This window comes from Rissa tridactyla, chromosome 7, assembly GCF_028500815.1.
Source record: "Rissa tridactyla isolate bRisTri1 chromosome 7, bRisTri1.patW.cur.20221130, whole genome shotgun sequence".
NCBI classification, from domain to species: Eukaryota; Metazoa; Chordata; class Aves; order Charadriiformes; family Laridae; genus Rissa; species Rissa tridactyla.
In genome coordinates this window covers 48,168,280-48,194,696 of record NC_071472.1, presented here as the reverse complement: position 1 = coordinate 48,194,696, position 26,417 = coordinate 48,168,280, and the positions used below count along the sequence as shown (strand labels likewise).

The 26,417-nt window shown below is 40.0% G+C and overlaps 1 protein-coding gene across 3 annotated transcripts in view; it reads left to right on the top strand.

Annotated features, from left to right (window-relative positions):
* The first annotated feature begins 6,899 nt into the window (after window positions 1-6,899).
* PAFAH1B1 (platelet activating factor acetylhydrolase 1b regulatory subunit 1) overlaps window positions 6,900-26,417 on the top strand; it is a 34,935-nt gene continuing 15,417 nt past the window's right edge. The window contains exons 1-4 of one of the 3 annotated variants that reach the window (XM_054208559.1): window positions 6,900-7,081; window positions 23,602-23,669; window positions 24,630-24,841; window positions 26,095-26,179. In XM_054208559.1, the coding sequence (XP_054064534.1) occupies window positions 24,810-24,841; window positions 26,095-26,179 (117 nt within the window). In that variant the 5' untranslated portion in view covers window positions 6,900-7,081; window positions 23,602-23,669; window positions 24,630-24,809. Of the gene's footprint in view, window positions 7,082-7,214; window positions 7,326-23,601; window positions 23,670-24,629; window positions 24,842-26,094; window positions 26,180-26,417 lie in introns of those variants that run through there. The other 2 variants (XM_054208558.1, XM_054208560.1) reach the window with 2 other exon arrangements.

The following is a 26,417-nucleotide window of genomic DNA, read 5'->3' as shown; positions in this document are numbered from 1 at the left end:
GTGAGTATCTGTGCATGGGGTGTTCATGGTACATTCTTATGGATGTGAATCATAAGGCATTATGAGCCACCTACCTCCTGGTAGTAAGGAAGCTGCAATATTCCTTCCTATTAGAAAGAAACCTGGACCATCTTTTTAAAAGTTGACAGCAGTCTCAGCACCCATCTATTTCAACTCCTAAGCCTTCTAGCTAGATCAATAACATTTGTGGTGTTACTGAGAAACAATAGTTATGAATTTTCTAATCTAAAAGAGAATTTCAATTTTCTGGTAATAATAAATATTCTAAAATTAAAAACAATGAAGCATCAGTATGGCATTTACAATTCTGAATAGCTCTATTTTTTTGTAAAATGTTGCTGATTTTATTGGGGAATAGATTGTCAGTTTATTAAAGTTTGGAGCAGATTTGCTAGTTAATAGATTGTACGTTAGGAAAAGAGCGTTAATTTTGCCTGTAGGAGGTAAGTATTTCTGTTCCAGATTATATTTCTGTTTAGAAGACATGTAAGATTAAAAATCATCTTTCAAGTAGCTACTGACCAGGCTTCTTGCATACCTGAGCCTGCATGTTATAAACCTCCTCTGCTAACCTGTTAATAACTTCAGCTGCAAAGACCATCATCCTTCCGGAGAAGCAGCAACTCAGTCCTCAAGGCAGCTCAGCTCACCCTGCACCTGGCTGGAACAATGAGATGTTATGTCAACAGACATGCAGCCATTACAGTCAGTAACTGTTGATAAACTTCCTTCACAGCAGACACAAGTTACAGTTTCTATATAGCTTTGTCCATTTCCCACATCTAGAATGGAAATGACATTGTGAATTACATCTTCTCTCATTTTCATGGAACAACTAAATAAAAATACTTGTTCCATTACAGCCGTATTTAGAATGCTGCAGCATCTTAGGGCAGAGGCCGTATTCCCCTATTTGTTTTCAATATTGTGAGCAACAGATTTCTCCTGTAAAAGCAGAACTTTAAAGATCTTCTGGTGATTCTGCAATAACAAACTAACATGTATGGTTGGAAATGATTTAGAGGATTTGCTTCTTAGAACTGAATTCCCATTTTGTATGTGTTATATATAAGCAATAAAATTATAAAAGCATGAAAAATAACACGAGAACATCTTCTAATATTAGGTTGAGTGCAATGAGACTACCCTTTGCTGTCTGATGCTTATATAAAATGCAAACAATGTTATTTAGCATTGCCGGCAATGCTTCATTATTTCAAGTGAAAAGGAATATAGTGAAAGGAATTTAGAAGGGAGGTGGATAGTGTCAGCAGTAACAACATCCATGATTACCCATTACTATAATTAGCAATGGAATTTAAAGAATTAAAAAACCAACACATTGGCTTTGTTTCTAACTATGCTTTTGACTCAGCAGCAATTCCGTTGATATACTTGGCAGAAAAGTTTATCTTAGTCTTTTTTAAAATATAAACCCATTAGTAGGAGAAATGCTGTGCCGAAAGGTAAACACTTCAATATAAAAAGGGCCTTAAAAAGTCCTCCAGAAGGCAGTTTAATCCAAATCTGGGATAACTATGGATTAAGAATACATTGATGTTAGTTTGGGCTCCCCTCCTTTAATACTACCTTATGCTAATATGCTTTGGACTATTTTCCCCAACCCTTATACTGACCAACTCTTATGTTATAGTTGCTTTTTTTACTTTGATACACTAATTTGTGAAGATACTTCTAACAATCCGTATCCTTCGTTTCTTTTCTTTCATTCTGCAGTGGGATTTCTAGAGGTTATAGGTGTGAATGAAAAAGTGATCCTGAGGTACAACAAAGGCTTGCACTTATAGAGTACGTTAAAAATTGCTTAATTGCAGTTGCAATATGCTTAGAAACATATCTGTAAGATTGACGAATGATTTATCTGATCTAAAATATCTGCATGTGCATTTGCAGCACCTTTCTATGCAAATCAGGTACTTATGCACACAAATTACTCGAGTTAGCTACAGGAGTCTATGACGACCTAATCTGCATGTTGAGCTGTAGTACACCTCTCAATTAGCATGAAAACTGTGTGCATCTTTTGCATGCAAAAGTTTACGCCCAATTAGATTGAAAGGCAGATCTTTTATTATCCCTGCATTGCTTTACTATGCTTTTAATTGCAATGTACGTTACTAGCATTCACTTTAACTCATAAGAACATTTTGAAGATATAAGGAATAATTTGCTGAAAATATTAAATAAAAGTTTTTAAAATAAGTATATTCATCCTTTTAAAATGGTGTGATTCTCATATAACTATTAAAAATTTGGGAACAGAAGACATCTTCTTGTATGGCAATAAATACCTGCAATTAATACTCTTATGTTAAAAACTTTGTTAGGTTATTATATGCAATACTTGTTTTCACAGTATCACAAAAAAAAAAAATACTTTTAATATCTCATTGTATGGAGCCAGGGGAGGTTGAATGTGAGGCACAGCAGCCACTGATTATACCCTCACTGAAACGCAAAATAGCCAGCAGATAAATTGTGACTTAACAAGCGAGCCAGGCTTAGAGCTGTCAGATAAAGCTGTACTTCAAAGGTGAACAATAAAGTTTATATAAGGTCCTTTGTCAGGGTACAGCCAGTAAAACCACAACTGATAAGCTGATGAAATGCTACTTGTACCTGGACTTTCATCCTTTGGCTCTAGGAAAAGCAGTTGCTGGACTAACACGAGTTTAAAGAACTTACGTGAAAATAACATCCACAGAAATACAGACTATTGAATCAAGGTGTAGAAAGACAACATTGTCACTGTTAGTAGCACAAACCATTTATAACCTGGGCATGATGACCAGTTAAGTTGAGAAGCAAAATGGAATAAATATAGGCATGTGAACTTCTAGAAGTTAAAATGCAAGACTTGCTGAAAATTTTATCACATCGCTTTCGTTATAATAAATTTGAAAAGGGGTTCACTTCAGTTAGAAATTCTACTGTGAAGGGTGAAGACTTTGCATAAGGCCAAGGTTCTCAATACTGAAACACATTAGAGACCGGCTTTGTTTATCTTCTCTTCTTTTTAATGCTATTAAGAAGGTCGGGTAGAGAGGGATACAGTTACAGAACGCCCTCTTCCTTATGTTGATAATATATAGGAAAGGCCACAGGAGTACTGGAAGTAGGATTTCTAAAATCCAAATAGACATTAAAAAGGAATCTGAATGCTTTTGTGCTATGCTTTGCATTGGGAACACAACAGTTTCCCACACATAGGTGTTCTCTCTGTTTTGGTTGAAAAAATAGTATTTTTTTCAATACCTTTAAGTTAAACGCCAAGTGACATTACAATTCAAAAATATACAATGGCAGAAACTTTTGCATGTACTTCCATCTATAAAACAATAAAGGGGACAATTTTGCAGTTTTAGAGGCAAGTCTTGCTTGAGCCACAGAGAAGTCACTATGTACTAGTGAAGAAAAAGATGAGAAAATTCTCACTTCTTGTTATTTATTCCAATGACAGGGTTAATGACACAGGTAGACATGCCCATTGACTCATTAAATTGAACAGCAAGGGACAGCGAGAAGTTAATTTTCCTTTGGTATGTGCTTAGCACCTAGCTATGACAGTATTTGTGTCACCAGAATTTACTCCTGACCTAAAACTGAGTCGATCTTTCAGTTCAAATCTGTGGAGGCATTTTTGTGCAACTTTTTATCTCCTAAAGCTCTGTAGTTTTAACAGCTTGTATGTTTTGTAGGTCAGGCACCGAGATGGACTCGCAACATGTAAATTAGTTGATTACAGTGGTACGTTGCTAGGGATGTTCTGCTACACAAATATGTACACACATAGAATATTAACGACAGCTTTCATTCATAGGCAACATGTGAATGATCAATGAATGACGTTTTCAGTGTTCAGCAGAAACCTTTTAGCAATGTTTGATGTAACATTTTGAAATATGTAATCTCTGACATAGGCGATATAGCTGTGTGTGCCACCCCATATGGTAAAAAATACACTGAAGAAGTACGGGTGGGGGAAAAATGGCTGAACCATCGGGCTCAAAGGCTTGCGATCAGCAGTTTGAAGTCCACAGGACTTGAGGATGTAAGCTCCATGCATAACAATATAACTGAGCACATGTTTATGGGTAATTAACCAGAGTGTTAAAAGGGCTCATATCCTTTACCTTCCAGTCGGAGCGGAAGGCTCTAAGCTACTTCATGGCCTGTCCATTTATAATCAGCACATTAAAAAACAAACGAGCCAATGACTGTATGCATCTTAAGAGATAAGAAAATTTACTTAGCGCATTTAAAAATTAAAAGTATGTTAATTGCCAGAGAACAATTTAAGAGGCTAAAATTGACCAATGGCTAATACCCCCTAGGACTTAGAATGTAGGAAATAATAATCTTCAGTTGGACACGTTATTTTTCTATATACCTGAGTGGCACGAAGGGTTGTGCAGATGTGCAGTTTTGATGCACTGTGTTTCTCATGTTGACGTGTCTATGAAATACCACTGACACGTGCCTTAAGTGGGAACCAGGAACGTTATCTCTGCCACGGAACAAAAGTGCTAATGCTGGGGTGAGCACAGAAATTTAGAAATACTGTGTGGGAAAAAACCCAGTATGGCCAGATCCGATCCTCTTTTTTGTGAAGTATCTGAACTCTTCCTTGAAATGTTGGTACGGGACACTGACACACACTGATCTGTTTTGACGGTTTTTCATTAACGAAAGGATTGGGTCCACACTGCATTGTCTCCTCACTGGAAACTTGGCCTACTGACTTATCCAACTGTTTATCTCATCGTTAATTATATTAATCAGTATATTGAATCTGAATTACTCTATACTTTTAGTCCCTTTTCAATGTCACCAGTATATTTGGGAATGTCTGTGATATCATTATCTCCGGGTGTGAACGATAAGAAATTTTCAAAGCTTAAATGGATCTAAAACTTGTAATCTAGTCCATTAAAAAAATAAGTTAAATGCAGGTTCATGTTTAAAATCTGTCCTGGATGCATTTGCACTTTTGCATTGTCTATTGGGTTTAAATAGCCCTCTCTTGCCTACTGCTATATAAAATAAAAACATAAAGAAAACAGACAGTGACTGACCACAAGCCACAGCACAACAGTGAGGCTGACAGAAAGCAGCCAAGTGCCCTCACTACATAAACAGAGAATAATTACATAAATTTTAGATGTTAGTAATCTCAGTTGCTACTTGCAAGAGAAACAGATAAAAGTATACAGCTTTTGATTATGAAACTTTCCGTGTCCCTTGAAGTTTCTTTAAGTTTCTGCTATAGGGATAATGTCACATGTGGAATTACTTATTACCTCAAATCAGCATTTCAGAAAACTTAATGGCCCACGTTGAACATTGTATTATGCTGTTACGCCTGCCAACATTAGAGGTGACTTTGGTCACCGGTCTTTGATAGTGACACATGTAACTGTTTCCTGTAACAGCAGGGCTCTTTCTGTTTCGCATCTGGATTTACTGCGATTAAGCAGTTACACTGGTTGGGTCCACTGCCAGCTCATCTCCGTCATTTACCAAATGGAGTATTCTGCAAAACACCTGGGCAAGGACTGCTGTCACTGATACTGACAAACCACCGAAGACCATAAGGACTGCAAAATCAAGAACTGAGGGGAGAATTTGGCTTCTGACGTACCCAGTTGCTTGACTATGTTTGTCAAACGGCAATTGAAGGAGGTGGCAGCCCATTTCTCCAGGACTCTGTACGCTCCTCCGCCAGCCACTTCTTGTGAGCACGTGGATTCAATTATCAGTGGTCTGTGCCTCAGTTTACCTTAAGGAACACTGACATATTAAACCAATGATATTTTGAGATTTAACCAAGTGGGGTTTGTAAAAGATTATGATAACATTCTATTCCAAGTGTAGAGCATGATTTTTTTATACCGATACTGTGAACGTGCACTAGCAAGAAGCATGTGGACATGGCAAGTTCCTGTCTCTCCAGTCACACAGAGGTAACGGTCACAAATGACATGCATGCTTCTTTCAAATCTGGTCACTCTAGGTCTGCAGGACGAGGTTACTCACTAAAAATAGTGCTGCCTCAGCAGCAGATTCCACACAAGCCAGAACATGCCACAGCAGCCTATTGGTGTGGTGAGGCCGAATGCAACAGCCCACAGAAAGGACGGTGTAACTCCGCTTTCGGGCTGTTCTTGGCCGTGGCAGCAGCTGGGTCAGGACAAGGCCAGCACCCGCTCCCTCACGGGCACCTGATAACGCACCGTGCTGCACAGCAGGGACCCGTCTCGCCCCTCTCTCCATCACTTCGCAGAGGTATCGTGTGTTTCATGTCATGTGGACACTAGTGATGCAGACTGTCCAACAACCACCGCCCAAGCTACACCATACAGATAAATCTGTTATTTACCCTGCCTTTTCTTTCTTTTCCAAGGCCTTCCAGTAGTATTGTCTCTTCACTGATATCTGCAGCTTTGACATTCACAGACTCCACTAACGCAGCTTTACCACTAATTAAAACGCTGATGAAAAGAAAGGCAGTGTGTGGTGTGTATGTGTGACAGTGCAGCAGGTTGCCACAGCAGCCGCAGTGTGCAGAGCGCAGGGGCCTGGGAAGGGACGCTGACACGGCGCCGGCCTGGTGTCAGAAGAGGGCCAGGGAGGGACGGAGGGGGCCGGGGCCGGGGCCGGTCGGTGCGGGCGCGCCGGGCCCTGGCGGGAGTCGGACCGTGCCCGCAGGCCGCGGCGGGACGCGCGGAGCAGGCCGGGAGGCGGGCGGCGCGGGGCAGGCTGGGAGCGGCGCGCTGCGCCTCAGCCGCCCAAGATGGCGCCCGGCGGCTGTCACCGCCCCCCGCCGTGCGCATGCGCAGAGGCGCGGCGGGCCGCGCCGCTCCCTCCCTCCCTCCCGGCGGCCGGGGCGCCACTGACAGACCGCGGAGCGGAGCGGTGCGAGCGTCCAGCGCCTCCGGGACCCCCCGGGCCCCCTCCTCCGCGCCCCGCCCCGCCGCACCGGTGAATGGGAGAGGCGGGCGGCGCCGGCCCAGCGGAGCAGAGCGAAGCGGCGGCTCGGGTAAGGCCGGGGCCCCGCCTGCCTCCCCCCCACCCCCCCCCGGTCGCCGTTCTCCCCCCCTAACAACCCCGCAGGAGGCCGGCCTGGGCTCGGCGGGGCCCGGCGGGCCGTGCGGCAGGCGCGGCTCTCCTCTCCCTCTCTCTTCCCCCCTCCTCTCCTCCCCGGCTCCCCGCCCTCCTCTCCCTCTCCTGCCCCCTCCCTCCTTCTCTCCAGCTCGCTCTCAAAATGGCGGCCGCGCCCGTTGGTGAGGAGGGAGCCGGGGAGGAGGCGGGGGAGGCAGGGCGGCGGGGCGGGCGGCAGGCAGGCGAGGCGGGGGACGGTCCCCAAGCCCCGGCGCGGCGGGGTGGGGTGGGGGCCGCCGGGCGCGGTGCCCTCGCGTCCCCGCGGGCCCTCGCCGGGCTCCGGCGCCGTCCTCGCCGCCGGTGACTTAGCAGGAAAAGAGGGCGCGAGGGAGGAGTGGGCCAGACAAGGGAGCGGTGGGGTGGGGGAGAGGGCCCCGCCGTGGGCTCCCGGACTTCGTGCCCCCCCCCCCAATCTTAGGCCGCCTCATTCCTTCTGGTGACTTAGCAAGATACTGGGGGGGAGGCGGCGGGCCGGACGCAAATGATAATAAAAATATCGTCTGGGGCGAGGAGGGCGGTGTGTGCCTGCCGGGGGGGACACCGAGCATCCCTTCCCCGGGCTCCTGCTGGCTCCTCTGGCCGCTCCCCGGGCTCTCCCGGGCAGGGCAGCCGTCCCTCCCGGCCCCCATCTCCCGGGCCGGCCTCAGCACAGACAACAAAACCAGAATTGATAATTCGGGGGAAAGGAGTAGGTGTTATTTTAAGAATGTGTTTCGCATCTAGCGTGTCTTCCTGCGGTGATCCAGCGGGGAAAGCATTGATAGAAGGTGGCTCAGACCTTCAGAACCAGCTGCAGTGAAAACGGGGGAGGGAGGTCTAATCTCTCCTTCTTGGGGTCATATCGCAGCCTCCTTGTCTATAGTCGCACAGACTTTCCTTGGAAACCTTTTAATAGCAATCGAGTTTGCTAAAATCCTCTATTGCTACTCTGGAGTTTTTGTTTCGGCAGGAGGTTATACGCAGGCAAGGCTTTTGATGGAAGTTGGGGGGTGGGAGTGGTGCCTCCTTTGAAAACTTTAGGATTTACGCAGTTCTGTGGGTGTGAGATTATTTTTTTTTTGTTGTTTAAGGTGGATGCAATTAAAATTGACCTTTAATACCAATAATAATGTGACACCTTCCCTTTCTTTGCCATAGTATTACTGGTAAAATTTCCTTGCTGATAGTGCTGCAGCAGAGGGCTTGGTTGTTGCAGGTCAAGTCAATTCATAATGAATTACCTAACCAGGGGATTGTGGAAGGTTAATGTAAGCTATATTAAAAATCTTTATTAAATGCTATTTTACTGTAAATACATATTTGGGCATATTGACCTGAATTATGTATTTATGTGGAGATTCTTTTAAGTGTATATTCCTATGACAGTATTGTTTATAGCATTAGGAGGTGGGGGTTAAAGAACCTGCATTCAGCAATGATCATTTTGTAAATGATTGTGCAGCATTTGGCTGGTTTTTGGAAGAGGGAGGGTCTGCTATCAAAATGTTATTTACCCTTAGAGTCATTTTGTTAAGTAAGAAAATTGTGTTAGCGAACTAAACAAAGAAAATATTTTTAAACAGAAAGATTTATTGCAAATTTCTAGCTTGTTCTCAGGGATCTCATTTTTGTGTGTTTCTTTTGATATTACCATGTTTGTGGATGCTGTGTGCAGCCATTGAGCAGAGAAGAGACTGGGTGGAGTAAGGAGGCAAAGCTGCGAAATGGCTAGATTACCCTTTCATAGCTTTTTTTTTTTTTCCTTTGCTTGCGTTTTGCTGGGGTGGAGGAATACTAATTGCCGTAACAATGAAGTCTCTTCTTTGGGGAAGAATCTAATGGTGCAGGAACCTTCTGAAATGAAACAAATCTCACATTCTGTTTTGAGGCTTATTTTTCTGCAGGGTGGATCTTGATTTGTCTGACAGTGAGAAGTGACCAGTCACCGTTGCAAAGCCAGCATTTTTTTGTCTGATAACCATTTCAATTTATTGACTTAGATAGTCACTTGTTGATTTTATTTACACTGTAGATAAGAACTGTAATTTTTGTGGGGGTATTTTACACACAAGATTCACTGAAATATAGAGAACCCACTGTATTGTTGCTTAGTGCTATTATTTGTTCATACAACTTCTTGGTTAGACTGTGTTATGGGTGGACACACCAGAGAGGACAATTCCTGCTTTCTCTGGTGCCCACAGTAGAGTAACTCCTATTAGTATATGGACTTTATTGCATTACCCTTCTTCACATGCTGAGTTCATATAAATTAACATCTCAAGATTTTGGAAGCCCTTGTGAACAATATGGCTCTGTAAGAGTATTACTGTACCACCCGCGTACATGGGGGTAGCACTGATGTTAAACTTAAAATTGTGTAGGAAAGGTGTTAGAACAAAGGGTTTGGGGAATACAATAGGGATCAGATGAACCACCTAGGAGGGACTGCTTACAGAAGTCATCTCCTGTTCCAGATGTGGCTCATGGCATTCCTGCCTGAATTCGGTGTTGATCAGAGCAAGTCCAACACCGAACAAGAAGCGTTCTGAAGCAGGCTAAGGTTTTGCTTTTTCTTGGGTCTGTCTCATTTCTGAAATCCAGTTTTTCATGGTAGATGGCCACAGATGAGACTGCGTTTGGTTTTAATTTGCCCAAAATTAAATTAAACGGTAGTGGCTTTTTTATAAGATGTAGTTCATTAATGAACGGTTTGAGTAGATGTTACAGGATTCAGTGGATGTGTTCACTAAATGCCTGTGTCTAAAAATGAATCCAGGCTAGGAGCGATGAAGAATACAATGAAACACTTGCCTCCTCATAACTTTGGTTGGTTTTTGTCCTTGGAATGATGGCAGTTACTTTCTGTACAGGAATAATTTGTTAAATTCTGTTCTACAAAAGAAAAAGGCATTAATGCTTACCTTTATGACTGTACACAAGGTCTGTCTTGCATGTGTTGCTGACTCTTCTGCCTATACTGTTTCCTATGCTCCACCCAGCCTCGAGTGCTCAGTTTGTATTCTTTGTCTACTCTCAACTTTTTTGTCTATCCAACTTGCTATCGATGGGACAGCTATTGAATTAACATCTGTTGACTGTCTTGCCCAACACTCCAACCTTGTCTGTCTTCAAGAACTCTATAACCAACTCCCATCAGTGCTAATTATAATGCGTTTGTAGCCTTTTGTAAAGTATTCTGGGCAAACAATAGCTGCAAAACCCCTGCCTCTCTATAGCTCAGAAATATACTGTGTATGTTTGTGACAAAGTTTATTTACAACCCTCTGTAGCTGCTTCTGGTATTCATGAACTAGAGTGGTTGGAATTACTGTAGTACGAAGGGGGGCAGCTTTTGAGCAGTTTTGTTATGGTCAGCTTTCCCCTTCTTTTGTGAACTTCAGGCCCATTTTCAAAGCTAAAGGCAAAGACTGTGGGAGGGCTGCTGAAATGTCCATAAAGTGAACACTGAAATGCTTGTCAGCCTGAAAGTAAGAACTGCTTAGGCCTAAATTCAGGAAATCAAGAAGGCAGTGAAAATCAGTAATTAGTATTAATAAATAATAATTTCATATTTCATATGGGGTGTGGGGGAGTTTCCAGCCTGTAACATGTAATTTGTGATGGCAATTGAAGATATTTCCCAAGTATCAGAACCATGGGTGTTAATCAAAATGGATCTGAGTTTCTGCTGTGAGATTTAGCATAAAGAAGTAGTAAGTTATGTACTGCAGATCTGTTAATGAAGTTACAACTGGTCTCCTCGTTCTCCTTTTTGTAAGAGCTTAAATATCATTGGCAGAACAGCCTGTCTGCTAAAACATGTATTCAGTTGATTAAGCCTTGCCTGGGTTGAATGGCTTTCTCGGCAGCTACTTTATTACCTGACACAAGGGCAATGGGGCTCCTAATGTGGCTTTTGGGTGTTGTGAGCACAGGTGTTTATTAATGGATGATGTTGCTTTGGCTTTTGATCTGCCTGACAGAGTAGGTTACACCTCAACTTAAGTTTTTAGAAATAGGCATTTACACTAAAACATAATCCTGACCTGTTTAAAACTAGCTTTCTTCAGAATTTTTATTATAAATGCTGTCCAAGTTAGGAGTGCACACGTGGTCATCTTCTGCATGGTAGGCTTGTGCCGTTACTGGAAATGCAGTACTGTGATTTAAGCTGTGGCTGTATTATGTCAGCTTAATTGTGATGCTCTTAGTCTTAGGTTGAGTTAAATGTCTGTTTTTCTTCTATTACATTATTTTCGAACAATGGTTTTCCTCATTCCTACCACGTCTTGAGATCTACTGATGAGTGTTACATGTTAGAAACATTTGAAAGAACCATGATTTTTATCTGATGAATAATTTAGTTCTAGTTTTAACCTGGTGAACTTGCTAGGAACTGCAGGTTAGCCCCAACAAATGTGTATATCTAACTTACATCTTATCTTAGTTGTTTAAAGAAGGGCCTTTTCTTCTTAATACTCATTGAGGCAAGACTTGAATGAAGCAATGCTTGTCTCGTTCAGCATGTTTAAAAGCTCATTCTTTTATCTTTTTTTAGGCTCGTGCTCTCTCTTGAGGGCATTAGATTGGTGTGACTTAGGCTATCTTGCTTTTAGTTCACTGTCATGGAAGCCGCGTATCATACCACTTCATGCTGACATGTACTGTTAAGGAAATTTCAAAGGAAAATGGTACTTATTTTCTAAGTGTATGCTGTGATCCATTTCATCAGTACTATAAACATACAATCCTCTTCAAAGCAAATCATGTGTGCACAGCATTGTCATACTAAGCCGTATCAAGTGCACTGATGCATACATAACTATATTAAAAAAATCAACATTATGAATTCAAAGTACGTGTTAATACATTTAGGAGTACTTAGCCATTTCCTCCCTATTGGTACTGCTTCTGAGAGAGCCCAGCAGTTTGACTTGGCTGCTTATGGACTTCTGGATAAGGATGGTGATTAAATAGATGTAATAAATATACCTTTGTGGTTGTGATTCCGTTGATTCTGGAAGACTTACCTGATATTTTTAACCAGTAACTATTTGCTGCAGTCTTCAAAAGGTATTTCCAGTTATGGGACAATCCATTGTGGTTGAGGTTTATAGGTGGTGCTGCATCAAATGTCTGTCCTGTAATTTTCTCAGATCTGTTGTTAACTAGGTCCCTGTTGAGTGAGTTCGTAGATACGCTTTTCTGAAGCACCTCTTGTCCTCCAGCGCGTGTGGGTGAGTCAGTTGCATTCCGCCTTTGAGGTAGGGCTAAAGGTAAAACGTTTTATGGTGTGATGCCGTACTAGTTTACATCCGAGATAGCACAGTGGCCTTCGTGATTGAGATTATTTATACCTTCCCTCTTGTATCAATGGTAATTGTTCCTATTGTGCTCCACAGGTCTTAAGTTCTGGCTTAATTAGACAAGTCTCTTGCCCCCCTGCCCCTGCAGATTGCCTCTGCTTTGTCTTCCTGCATGGAGGTAGCTTAATGCTAAAGCAAAGGTGTTAAGTTTATCCTTCTTTAAGACTAGAGGAAAATCAGTTAAAAACATCTAGCCTGTTTATCTGTAGATAAATGACTGTTTCTTCCGTAAAGAAACAATGTTGGCAGTTTGTCTTGAGCTTGATTCAGCAGTTTTTGGGGTGAAGAAAAAGGTCAGGTAAACAATTTGGTTTATTTAAATGCAAGTGTCTTTACAATCTATAAGAGAATGATGTCATTAATGTGAGTGTGTATATGTATTTTGAAACAGATGGTGTCTATTAAATCAGTAATGGTGGAAGTTTTTGGTTCACACTCAACTGGATTTGTAGGCAGCAAGCACCAACTAGATTGGGGGAAGCTTAACAGAGCAGCTCCGACCCTAGTATTCATCCGCAGCAGACCGTGAGGATGGGGTTGAAGTTCTAACATCATGTATGCCATTTTTGTAATAAAATCTTGTGAAGAGCTAACACTCTTCCAACAAACTTGGAATTTATTTTTTTCATGGTTTTGTCATACCAATAAGGCTCGGATGAGTACTAATGATAGATAATTTCCAGTACCACAACATATCACAAGCACAAATTTATACATCAACCGAGGTGGATGGGAGCAAGTGGATGGGAGCTGAAGGGATGCTGGGAAAGTTGAGAAGAGGAAGGCAGGTATTTCGCAGGGACTGGTTCCCGCAACTTCAGATCTGCTTTAGAGGCAGTAGTGTAGTAGGTGAAGATGGGCCATAAGAAAGATGAGACACCTTCTACAAGAACACTGATTTAATTACTTTTGGTACTGGTGTCAAGAAAGATTAAACTCTGTTCCCTGTAATAGGATAAGATGTATGCATGACAATTGTGATGTTCAGGTTTTTTTGTTGTTGGGTTGGGGTTTTTTCCCCCTCTTTACTTGTCAAGTAAAGCCATTTTTGGTCAACAAGCTTTGAAAATAGCTAAAGGACTAACAGTATTCTCATGATTTGAAGAGTGGAAGTTTTGGCTGAATTTTTCTTTGGATTTCTATGTGGTTTCAACCTTCTGTTTTTAAAGCTTTAACATACATTCCTTCAAGTTTCCTTCCAAATGTTGTTCATATATAAATTTAATCAATTCACCATCATTTTTGTTAACATCACATTTCCAGTATAACAGGCAGTTTAATAATTGAAATATTTATATTTGGGTATACTCCTGTGACCTGCTTGACAGTTGCAAATCTACTACTTAATTCTTCAAGCCAGAAAAGGATGGGGGGAAGAACTGAAAAGAACAAAGTTCAAATCTAGTGCATGACTGCTGACCAACCATAAGAAATTATTCTGAGTACGTGCTCTCTTCTCTCAGAGGTTCAGAGAAAGTAGCTTAAAACACAGTGTTCTAGAATTGCTGTCACAAATTGTGTATGTATTGTTTGACCTAGCAAAAATGATTTCGAAAAATATCTTTTGCTGAAGTCATCCTGATAAACCATGATGTGCATTGTGCATTTCTCTGAACAAGTTTAGCGTAGCAGCCTGTAATACTTTAGCCCACTGTAACACTAACCCCCCTCCTCCGTTCTCTTTCAGTCTGTTCTGGACCTCGCTCCCCAGTTTCACTAACCCGTATCTGACCAGAAGGTCATTCAGGTTTCCAGTGAAGTGCAGTGAAAACCTAGTGGGGGTTGATACAAATTTTAAACTAATTTTGTGAAATAATTCCTTGCTATCGTATCACTATCACAACATACTAAACAACAGCATAAAGAGTTCTATGTCCAAAACTTTTTCACACATCTTAAAGGTTTCTTTCTTACTGCAGCCTGCTTTTTTTTCCAGATTGTTCATTTATTGGTAGTTAAATTTACCTGCATTTTCACACAGAACCGAACAGGCAGGGTAGAAGTAGGATGTTACCGAAGATTACGCGTATACTACAGGCTGGAGCTCTGACTGGGAAGAAGCTTAAAGGCACTAAAATGATATGTAGTGACCATGTGCTTGAGATGCTCTCCTGAGAGTTAGCTGTATCATACTTCTACCAGAATTGCAAAACTGAAGTGATAGAGGGCAAATAAATATCAAGATTGAATTAATTTAAAGACCTCTTTTCCCAAAAAATTATTTCCCTAGCAAATTTGGTCCAAAAGTATCAAAAAGTCATGTAGTGTTGGTGCATGGGAAGGTAATGAGACCAAGAATGTCTTTTGTTGTTTTACAGTCCTAAAGGTAGGTAGCAACTGACAATGATCCGTTAAGTAGTGGTTATAACTTGAAATAATGCGGAAAAGTACATGGACGTATAAGTTTATTTTAAAATACAAATCTCTAATTAGGATATTAGGTAACATGCAGTGTAGAGTAATTAACTTGCTTCTGTTTTATAACATCTTGATGACATCTCTTAACTTTGTTTTTTAGATGTAATGGCAACCTGCATTCCAGGTCTTTGGAACATAGGCAGCGTATCTGATCTGCTATAGATTACTTTCCAGTTCCCTGTGGATTTATTGTTGAATTATTTTCAGAAGTAAACTATAGTGTCAGGTTTTTAGCAAAGTCAATTCAATTAACCTGTAAAAATAGGTGAAATAGTTAAGAAAACAGGTATAGGATTTTTCAGGTTTTTTTGTGTTAAAGGTTTATGAAAGCAAATTTTTTTAACTGAAATTGAAAATATTTTTGGTAATGTATTGCAAAATGTGAACAAACACTGCACAAAGTGCTATATATGTGCTATATTGGTATACTTGGCAAAGCACTTACGTTTAAGACCTACAGGCATTTTAAGACCACTTAATTGCAGAATAACAGGCTTACTAAACATATGACTTAAAAATAAGGTTCAGAGTTGTAATTCAGATCAGATTTGCTTTTTCTTTTGTTTTTCCAAAATAAGATAGTTGTTGGAGCTGACTTTTTCGTAATCCTTCAGCTAGCTGTACTGCTGAAGGCTGAAAAGTGGAAAAAAGATTAGCCCAGCTCATAAATGAGTAGCTTGTATTCTTCAACTCATCCCTGCCGGCTTAGCAGGTGATGAATTCTAACATTTTTCTAGGATAGGATGTGTTTGTCACACTGTAAGAAGAATAGCGTGGCTGTTCTCTTGTGATTATACTGTATATGTGCTTTTCAGCTGTAACTGGGGGTGAGACGAAGGGCAGAAAAGGAACTGGGTGTTTTATTTTACTTGCCACCATTTTCCTTTCCCATCAACAGATGGAGACAGATTTCTAAGAAACCTTTTCAGGTCGTAGTAGTTATGCCCAAGAAATATGGATATTACTTCACTTTTAATTACATTTGTATTTAAATGGCAGCTTCTATGAAATCTGTTTGTACAATACATTTGTGGCAAGAGTTGTCCTATTCTGTGGCTTGAGTTTGATAAAGCATCTTTTTGCATACTGGGTTTAAAACAAAATCAGACCATTAAAAATTGGTCTAGATTAAAAGGAAGTGTGCTTATATACTTGCTAGAATTCAGCACTATAATGTGGAGGTATAAGAGAACAATTAATTTAATCTAGTTCTCCCATAAAGGACTGTAGCTCTAATTGCCTGCAAATCCTCCCAAATAATCATTTAAAGTCCTCTTGTTAATATGTTATGAAACAAAATACACTGTGGAAAAACTTTGTGAGGCTAATGTGCCGGACATGTAGCAAGTGACAATGCAACAACTATTTCCACTTCATTAATACATAAATGGATCGTCTCAAATTTAAAGAATTGTGGAATTTAATTCTATCAGTTCTGTTAGTCTTTTGATGGCTCTGGTCTCTGCTACCACTTCATAAGTGACTTGCCTTTCACTGCGGTTGAAATATTACCTGAAGAGAGGAAGCTAACTGAACTAGCATTTCAGATATATTAACAAACTTGGAAGAAAACACGAGTTTTCTTCCAGGTAAAAAATCTTTTAAGAAGAGTAGAATGTGTTAGTGAAACCGCTTGAAAGTTGGTAGCATGTAGCTGGACACCCAAGACTATTTTGAGTTTTACACGGGTTGCTGGAACTGTAAATATTGCAAGTTAAGATTTAAATTTGAAGCTAAATGTGAGCAATCTAAAACTTTGTAATTGATTTCATTACGTGACCGCATTTGTTGCTTCCTTGTGTTCGTAATGGCTTATATGCCTTTTTAACACCCAGGTACTTAGTATTAGGTGTGCCAGTCTGGGAACATGGTCTCAGATTTGGTCTCTTGCAAAGTAACATTCTTGTAGAATATTATTAAATACATGATTTTGTTATAATAATACTTAGAAAACAAGTGGTCTTGTAGTTGAGTTCATTAGGGTATTAGGATTCTGCAAAAAAACCCCCAAGATTTACTGTTCTTAAAGCACAGCAGTGCACAACTCTGATAAGCTTTCAGAGTTGAAAGGTGTTAGTCTGTTCTTTATCTGCTAATGTATTTGTTCTGCAATTTATGCCATCTATTTCTTCTAATTTCATATATTATGAGCTACAGTTACGTGTTTAGTGTATGTAGCTTGTGTTTTTGCGGGGAAGGTTGTTTATGGAGCCTAAGCAATGGTCGTTAAAACTGCAGAAATTTAACTGATTTATTTTTAAGTTCCTGGAGGAGCTATGAGCATGAATTGCAAGATCTGCTGTAACAGACTGGCCAGCAGTGGTGGGTAGATAGCCAGACAGCAGCTGGGTGAACTTGGGGTGGTGCTGATCTATTTAACTGTTTACTGTGGCCGCAGATGTTGTGAACCAAGGAATGATGTTGAAACTGATTTTCTTGGTTAAACTCATAAAAATTAGAAAGTGAAGAGAGAAAACATAAAATACAGCAAGGACAAAATGTGCCTGTGGGAATTATGGGAGATAGAAAAAGTGCTTAAGAATGTATTAAGCTGATGGACTGTTTTGTAGTAGCCACTAAGCAAATGTTTCTGTAGGCTTGAGGACTTAAATTGCCAGAGTGAGAAAGATTTTTGAGCCTGCAGTTCCAGTGGGTGAGACTGGCTTTCATTGTGGTGCTGGTGGGGATTTTCTTGATAAGGGGAGCCCTGGCTTAAGTAATCAGAGTAACGTAGGCCGTGAAAAAAGCCCGTAAAATTGAACTTGTGAAACTTGTAAAGGCTCGCATTATAACGTAATACATCTTTCTCTACATTATTCTTTGCAGCTTTATTGAGGTTACTTGAAAAATCTGGTTAGAACCTACAGCTGTTTGCAAGGAATACTGGCTCATGATGAGCTTGGAATAACTTTCTGCTCTCTGTCTGTATATCAGCGCTTAGTGTTTGTGTAGATGTTAAACCTTGCCATGGTAGCAGAGCGCTGCCAGTCCACAAGGCAGCCATCTGGAGGGGTTTGCAGTGTAGCATGATCACTCCTGGTGGAAGAAGAGATCCTGACACCTGCCTGTGAGACTGGGTCTTGCTCATGCTATGGAGCCAAACTCAACTGAGTCCAGCAAAGCTAGTGTATGTCCAGAATGAAAGATGAATTTGACAAATGTTATTTCCCATTTATGTATTTTATGTTTACTGATGTGTATGTTGTTTCTAATAAAATATGTAATTGTTTACCTTGGTAAACTGAAATTTAGATTGATCATATCTCAATTGGGAGTGATTTTTACTGTGACTTATTCTGAAGAGCAGAAATGGGTGTTGTTAGTCAGTTGAGTCTTTTCAGTGATTTATTTATGGTGTTGATTCCATAAGCAGTATTTTTGACACACTTGATGGGAGCAAAGGAAACACAATGGAGAACCTTGAACTGGTCTTGCTGATAAAATACTGAGGACGATAAGGTTGGTTGCAATGGCAGAGTTTGGTATCTCAGGATACATTTATGAAAATGCTTGGATTTGGAAGGGCTTCATAAGAGCTTAGTACGAAACACCCTGTTGATGGCAACATTAGTGGAGAAGTTAATAAACTTCGTTGTTGCATGCTGGCAGCTGGTAGGCACCCAGTGCAGTTACTTCCCGTGATTTCTGTAAGGCAGTTTAATGGACAAAAGCCCTCATTCTTTCTGGGATGCTAAATCCCCAACTGTACTAATACCTTGCAGGGTCCAATGTAGCATCTTACCGAAGGTATAAGTTATATTGTGAGTTAATAACTAGTAGCTAATGGTTTCTTTGACCTCCATATTTATGGCTTCGATTTTGTCAAAGTACAATATATGTGTTACTTTGAAAGAGTTGAATGGTAGCTTGCCATGTACAGATAAAACCTTCTGATTAAAGCTGTAGCAGTGAGTTATTAAAATTGCTAAACAGTCATAACAATAGTAAAACAAAGGGCTTAGGTGAAACAGGAAAAATAACAAAACTTTTCATCCTGCTCTAAAATATTTGGGTGAGCTGTGGTATCTATGGGTATCTATGTGGTAATTAACCACAGTAATCAATAAGTCAAGGATTAAGTCCAGAAACACTATTTTAGTAGTTAAAAATAAGAAAGCAGACTGGTTTTGATTTTGAAAACTTCTGTCTTCAAGTGTGTTTGAAAACTTACATTTAGTCTCGCTGTAGGTTTGCAAAGTAGATGATCAGCTTGAAATAGATAAAAGCTTAATGTCAAATTCCAGGCACAGTGTCTTTACCAGACATATGTATTCAAACCAAATTTTAGTGCTATTTAGCATCCAGTGTACTCTAAGCAAAAACATATTGAATTCTGAAGTAATTTACAGACTAAACTTGATATATATATTTTTTTAAATGTTTACAGAATGGTCGATTTTAGGAATTTTAATTCCAGTAACTTTGCTCTGTCTTGATGCTAGCTCAGGTAAATGAACAGGTATTTTTGGCAGGTTGTCTAAAATGCTGAAGGGTTAATTTGATTCCATAACCTGTTTCTCAATTATATTTGGAGAATACTTATGGAAAATAGTGTTTAAATGTCTTGTGAAGCAAGTACGAACACCATCATACAAATACATACGAGCCAAGGCTTATCACTTACTGGCGTGACATATCATGAACTGAGAGGCATTCTGACTGTCTCTTGCCTGAAAGTGATTTTCTTTTTTTTTTTTTTTTCTCCTATCTCATAGCTTTTACTGTATCTGTTTAGCTGTTGTGCTTTGAATACCTACTGCATAGCTGTCTCAAAGAGCTAACAAATATAGCTGAACGGGTTTCATTTTGCTATTTGTGCGTTTTACGAATGGTTAGCAGGTCTCTCTTGTTAAGTTATTGCAAGTTTTCCAGTAATCTAGGAAACAGTTGAACCACGCTGATAGAGATCGGTGTAAGGGCCTACTGTTTAATGTCAGGAAGAAGCAACTGTTTTTTGAATTGCTTGGGTGTCTTAGTCATCCTCAGGAAGAGGGTGGTTCCTATGCAGTATCAGATCTGTGCTGCCCACTTCAAGTGTGAAGTTACTCAGCTGGGTGCCTTGACACTAACCAGTTGGAAAAGGTATGTGTTTAGTCACCATCAGGGTGGGACTGTTTTTAAATGCATGTCAGGCAGAATCTGTGAGCCTCAGCGCAATTTCAGTGGGAGTAAACGTGTCCTCACGCAGTGTGGGTGAGTGCTGTGGTGAGCGCAGCTGGCCCCTGCTAAAGGCTGTACGTGGTGGGGTCTCTCAATCCCAGTTTGGGAAGACAGGGGATGATTCTTAGACATAAAGAGAGAGAGGGTCTTCCACTTCTCTTTTTTTTTTTTATGAGAAAGTTGGAAGAACCTGTTCTGTGCTGTTTCCACCTTCGCTTACAAAGAAGGATTCTTCCGTTTTTCAGGTCTTTCTGCCCAATTCTTTGCTCTTTATAAATAATTCTGTATGTTCTAGAAGCTTTTTTAGGGAAAAAAAATCTGGCCTGGGATGATTCTTGGCTAATTATTTTAAAAAGATTATGCTTTAGTATGCCACTCTAGTCCTACAGCGCTCAGGGGTTGAATTAGATCTTTTATCCTTATTGCTCAGACATTTCTACCAGTCCCAAGTATAAAAGCTGATCTTTCCATTTAGCTAAAAGGTAGCAGTTCGGATGAGATGGAGTTGTGTGTTGAGGATATGCTACTGTTAATGAAGCTAGGAGGATGTCCCATACAGGTTTCAAATGGTTTGTGTTGTTTCACAAAGAAGTAGCCTACCTGCACCACGGTGGGGGAGTGTTCCTTCTCCCACCAGGTACCTGCACGTTCTAGAAAACGGAGCAGATACCACTCTGCCAGGAGAAGGAAGAGGCAAACATTTGATGTGTCCAACCTGTCGGTGTTACACGATCAGCCAGGTCTGGTTCCCAAGTTTAAAGTGGTTATCAAGACAACTGATCTTGCTCAAAACGCTTGTAACCCACTTTTGTTGCATGTTTGTACATATGCAGAGGTTTGCCACTCCATCACCCATCAATCTGTGCTTTTATATATGCAGACTATTGATATTGAATAGAACGGGTCTTCAGTTAGAAACTACAACTTTTTCTGGTCTAAGTGGGGCTATTAATAAAAGGCACATCCTGTTTTGTATTTAATTAGTAGCTGTTACTCCGTGGATGGCTCTGTTTAGGTTCAGCCTTTTTTTCCATACTTAATACAGAACAAATTAAAATTTTCATAAAGACATCTTTTCTTTCAAAGAGATCTAGCTCTGTCTTGACACCACCTTAGTCGCAGTAAGCTGCTGATACTAAAAATGACTGATTTCAGGCAAGGTGTAATGAACAGGCAGTGGTTTGGTTTTTTTGTGTGTTTGTTTTTTTTTTTTTTTTTTGCCAGGGGTTCTCTTTGAACACTGACTTCCTCCCCTGAGTGAGGTGGTTTGCGGGTGTGTGTAAGCAGTGGTGACTCCAAACCCTGATAGGCGATGGGGAAAGGACTGGTTAGTCTTGCTCCACTGAGTGCTGGATGTCACAAAGCCTCTCTGGCTAAAGAAAAGGAGTGTGCATGGACAATAGTCATCCATTTGCTGCTCTTTCTTAAACTGTCACTGGTGGATAATTCAAGTTGGGTCCTTTTGGGCTTTTTGGTTTTGCTTGTGTGGGATTTTTTTTTGTTTGTGGGTTTTTGTTGGTGTGGTTTTTTTTCTGTTCGTTTACTTTCATTCTTTCTGTTTTGTCTTCTGTTAAAGGGTGTATATGTGGAGGAAGCTGCCCTAAAAATGCTTTGCATTATATTCAAGTGCCTTGGTAGTTAAAAAGTCAGGAATGGGTGAGAGAGAAGGGTGCTTGGAACAAACACTTTTCAGTGAAGCGAGATACTGTAGATTAGTTGATTGGTAACTTATTGTGGATCAGCTGTAATTTGCTTATAGCAGAAACAGCTGCATTGCCCTGTAGCTGTTGAAATGTATCTAGGGCTAAGATCTGGTTCTGAATAACACTGCAGACTTAGGGCGATGGAGCAGGACAGGTCTTGCTAAGTGTTAGGGATACAGGAGAAGTTTGGGGTTACTTTACATTTGGCGGGGGAAGAAAATGCCTTTCTAACTAGATGACATGTCAAGGATTGCCTTATACATATAGTTGCTGTTATTTTTAGCAAGTGCTATAGTTGCATCTCCTAGATGCAGTGACAAAATTGACAAAATACTGGAGTATGATTTTTACTGGAGTTATTGCAGCGATGCTGGATTTACAAGGCATTCACTGCTTAGTGGTAGTTCATAATACAAACCCCACCTTCTGTTTTTAATACTGTGATTTTTACCATAGTAGTACTGTAAGCAGATTTTGGAAGTCTGGATCTTTGTGTTCGGCTGTTTAGTGCTTCGAACAGTCCTTCTGTGTATAAAGTAGTGCCTTATTTTGTTTTTCTCCACAATGTTTATCACTACTGAACGCGTTGCTATGTTCATAATGAAGTGCAGAGATTCAGCCATTATAAGCCTCTGTTTTTCAGTACTTAAATTTATAGCAGCATTGCCCTCTAGAGGGCACTTCTTCTAATCTTTTTAATAGATTTATTTTTTTATATTAACTACATTTCCGTTAATTTGTATGCAGTACTCCTACTGCGTAGTGAAGAAGATGCATCTGTTGCAAACCAGTTGTGCCTCTACCTGTCAGGAAGCGAGGTGTGGGACAAGAATAAGTGAAGTGTTTGCTTCTGCTCTCTGAAAGGATGCAGCCTGTGCTATCAGTTTTCAACTGAATTGTTTCTGAAATAGCTATTAGGGAAGAGGTCAAACTAATTAAATAATGTTTTGCCCGTTTAGTGTGCTCCTGTCCTAAACGGCTTGCAGTGTAGTGTTACGGTATGGAGCATTTGATTTGGGAAATCCACCGTCAGAGTGAAATACAAGCAACTTGCTGCTTAAGCTTATGTTGAAGCAGACAGCAGAACCTAGATAGCTTTACAAACAAGCTCCTGATCCCCTGTGATGGATAAGTAGACAACGATACGAGTTTAGTATTTTCTTTAATTTTTTCATATAAGAAAGGCTTTTGTTTCAAACAGGCTCCTGACCAACATGGTTATCCAACTTTTATAGTGAGCCTGGTGTAGCTGTATGTGTAGTGGAGAAGCAGTAGGGGAGAGGCAGCAGGAACACGTGCTTCCTAGAGCAGCTGGTAGAAAGTTTACAAACCCATGAGTGTCTCCGAAGTCTTTGTGTATTGTCGTATTCAGTTTGTCGTGTTGCTAAAAGCTGGTTGGTCAAACTTGCTTAGCGGCTTGAGTAAATTATGTGTTGTATACAGACTCTCGTCAGGTATGCAAGATAATAGTGCTAACATCAGCATTTTTCATAATCACGTTGCTTACAAAAGAGTACCTGCAGTGCAGAAATCAAAAGGCAGTGCTGCTGAAATGGATTTGGTGATGTTGCCTTTGCTAGAATTAAAACCGTCCAGTTGAAGTAGATAGTGTGCTAAGAATACTGCAGTTCATGTTACTGCATAAGGTGATATTAAATAGTGTGTCTGGGGAAAAAAGTAATTTGTGAAAGGCTTAATTCTGACTGACTTGAACACTATCTTGAATAGGTCAAATTTCACCTATATTCTGAATTGACTTGCGTTTTCAGATGTGTAGTGATCGAGTCACAGTCTGAACCCAGCTGAAGTGATGGGCTTGTGGCAACTCCGCACCGTGGTAATTGTGCTATTCTGATAAGATTGAAGATCTGTTTAAAAATTTGCTGTACCAAGTATGGGTGAGATGAAAAATTAACTGTAGGTAAACCGAATTGAAACAACACTGAAAAGAAGGCAAATATTGTCTTTTAGAATGTGGTTCCTTGCAACTTCTTCTGATACTATTACTAGAATAGAAAAAGTAATTTGTCTAAGATAATTGTGTAAGAATTTTCCTGTAAAGTTCACGTGCTGAATTATAGCCATAATCTTTAATGATGCTGTTTGGGTAAATCCTAGAGAACTGCCTGATACAATGCCTCGAATGAGCTACCATGACAAACCGAGTGTGCCTTGATGCTGTTGCTTATGGCCTGAAGTGTGCCCTAGCACCTTCCATAGTCCCTTTCTGGAATGTTCTCTTCTCTCCTTAATCTCTCCCCAAAGCCTGAAAGATACAGGAGAGCGTTAGCTGATCTCTAGTGTGTGTTGAAAATTAACTGAATCAACTTTGCTGGGTTTAGTTTGATGAAGAGATAAATCTACAGAAGAAAAAAAATCTAGCCTAAGGATAGAGGATTTTGAGGGGTAGCTTTCTGGTAGGAGTAGTGAGTGCAAACACTAGGCTGTTTATAGTAGGCCTAACTTCTCATCACAAGAAAATATGGTGGAGTTGCCTACAAACTAGAAGTGAGCTGTGACTGAAGGTGGCTTCTTCAGCTCCCTTCTTGAAGGACTATTGGTGGGAAAACAGGGAATAAAGAAAGTGTACAAGTCTCTCCAGGCTGCTCAGTCTGGCTTGGAGATGTGCTATAAAGGCATAATCCTGACTAGCAAAATAAAGTTGCATTTACAATTCTGTCAGCTTGTTCTGTCCAAAGTGGTGTTGCAGCCTGAGTGCTGAAATCTTCCTGTCAGTCCAGAGTGACCGAATGCTTATTTAAAGGAAATTAATGGTGTCTCTTTCTCCACCTTCTAGATGGATTGAATCTTCTGTGTTGAATGCCTCTGGATTTCCTATTGGATTTCACATCTGGAAAACTATTTTTGATTTAAGCCACTCGGTGGCAGACTGAATTGTGGATCCAGGGCTCCTTAGATTTTCCATCTTGAGGAGGCAGCCACTGCTGAATCACGTTAACCTGACATTGCAGCCACCATGGTGCTGTCACAAAGGCAACGAGATGAACTGTAAGGAATGGTTATTTTTACGTTTGTGTTGCATTTTCATTAAACTTTAAATATTAACTTCTGTTTCCAAAAAGATTTTACAGAGTGGCTGTGCTCACGTGCCAGTCAAGTATTGTGTATTATGGTTTAGATCTCTCTACTCTTAAAAAAAAAAAAAAAAAAAACCAAAACAAAACCAAAAAAACCCCGCCTTGATTAAATTTAAGATTTAATTTTCTCTTAAATACCTTATGCAGATGACTTTCTGAGTTTTGCTTTTAAAAAGTGTCTGTATATCATTTTACTTAAATATAGTAGTATGTGTATGTCTCCCCATATATGTTTGTATATACACATGTATCCCTTCCCAGGAAAGTAAGGGATAATAAGAAAACAAAACTAGGCTTCCTGCTGGAGGTTAATAAAATAACTGAAAGTAATTTTACCTTTAAGTCTTTTTAGAACGTTGAGCTTACTTGTATTAAGCAATTTTTCTTTGTTGTGTAACTTGAAAATATTTATCCATTTGAAGTAAATTTTGAAAATGCAGCATTTCCTTAGTCTTGTTCTCTTAAACAAAAAGTGCTGACTGCTTGTTGAAGTCTTAGAATAACATTGAAACTTTATGAGTAGGTCCATAACAAATGCATGCTGTCAAGGCAGATTAATTTGGTAATTGGCTTATGTCGAAGTGTGGAATATTTTGAAGAATAATGTAAAATGTGAAGCACTGTACATTTTAGTTAGAGGCAGTATCCCTTCCTGTAATCTAACTAGAAGTTATTGTATCATTCTGAACAACAAAGCTAAGACTTGTTCTCTTAAACCGAGCATTTAATTCAAATTCAGCTGAAGTAAAAATCTTGTACTCTAAACTATTCTACCCAAAATAGTTTCCTTCAAAGATAAAGCCACAACTTTAATATGTAGATATGGTCATGACTTTTGTATCTGCTATGGGTTTTATATGCGATACAGATTGATAAATATATTCATGTTACTCCCATGTTTGGTAACTTAAAATTTAAAAAAAAAAAAACAAACCTCTTCACCAAACCTACAATAAAAAGCGTATCCTGCTGTTGACGTCTCAAAGCAAAATCTGTTTGCCAAACGTATTTGTAAAATTTGCTTGGGCTTTTAACTAATGTAATAATCCTAGGTATTGTACTGCATTGAAGACTTAAGTGTTGATCGTGCTTTTTTAAAATGTAATTCTGCACCTATTCTTCTCTTCAGAATTGTGTCTGAAGATACTGTTCTTTGTTTTTTAGAAATCGAGCGATAGCAGATTACCTTCGTTCTAATGGCTATGAAGAGGCATATTCGGTTTTTAAAAAGGAAGCTGAGTTAGATGTGGTGAGTTCAAGCAAGATTCTTCATCTATATTTTGCGTAAAGAGTTTATAATTTTATAGCATTTGCATCCATTCTGAACATACACATCTACTACCTACTTATCAGTGCATGCAGTTTCAGGACTGGAGGTGACAAACTCATACAGCTTATTGCCTTGCCATAAAATTCAGTAATCATTGGATAACTCAGCAGTTTCTGAGCAAAACCCTTACTTTATCTTCAACTAATGTCTTAGGCAT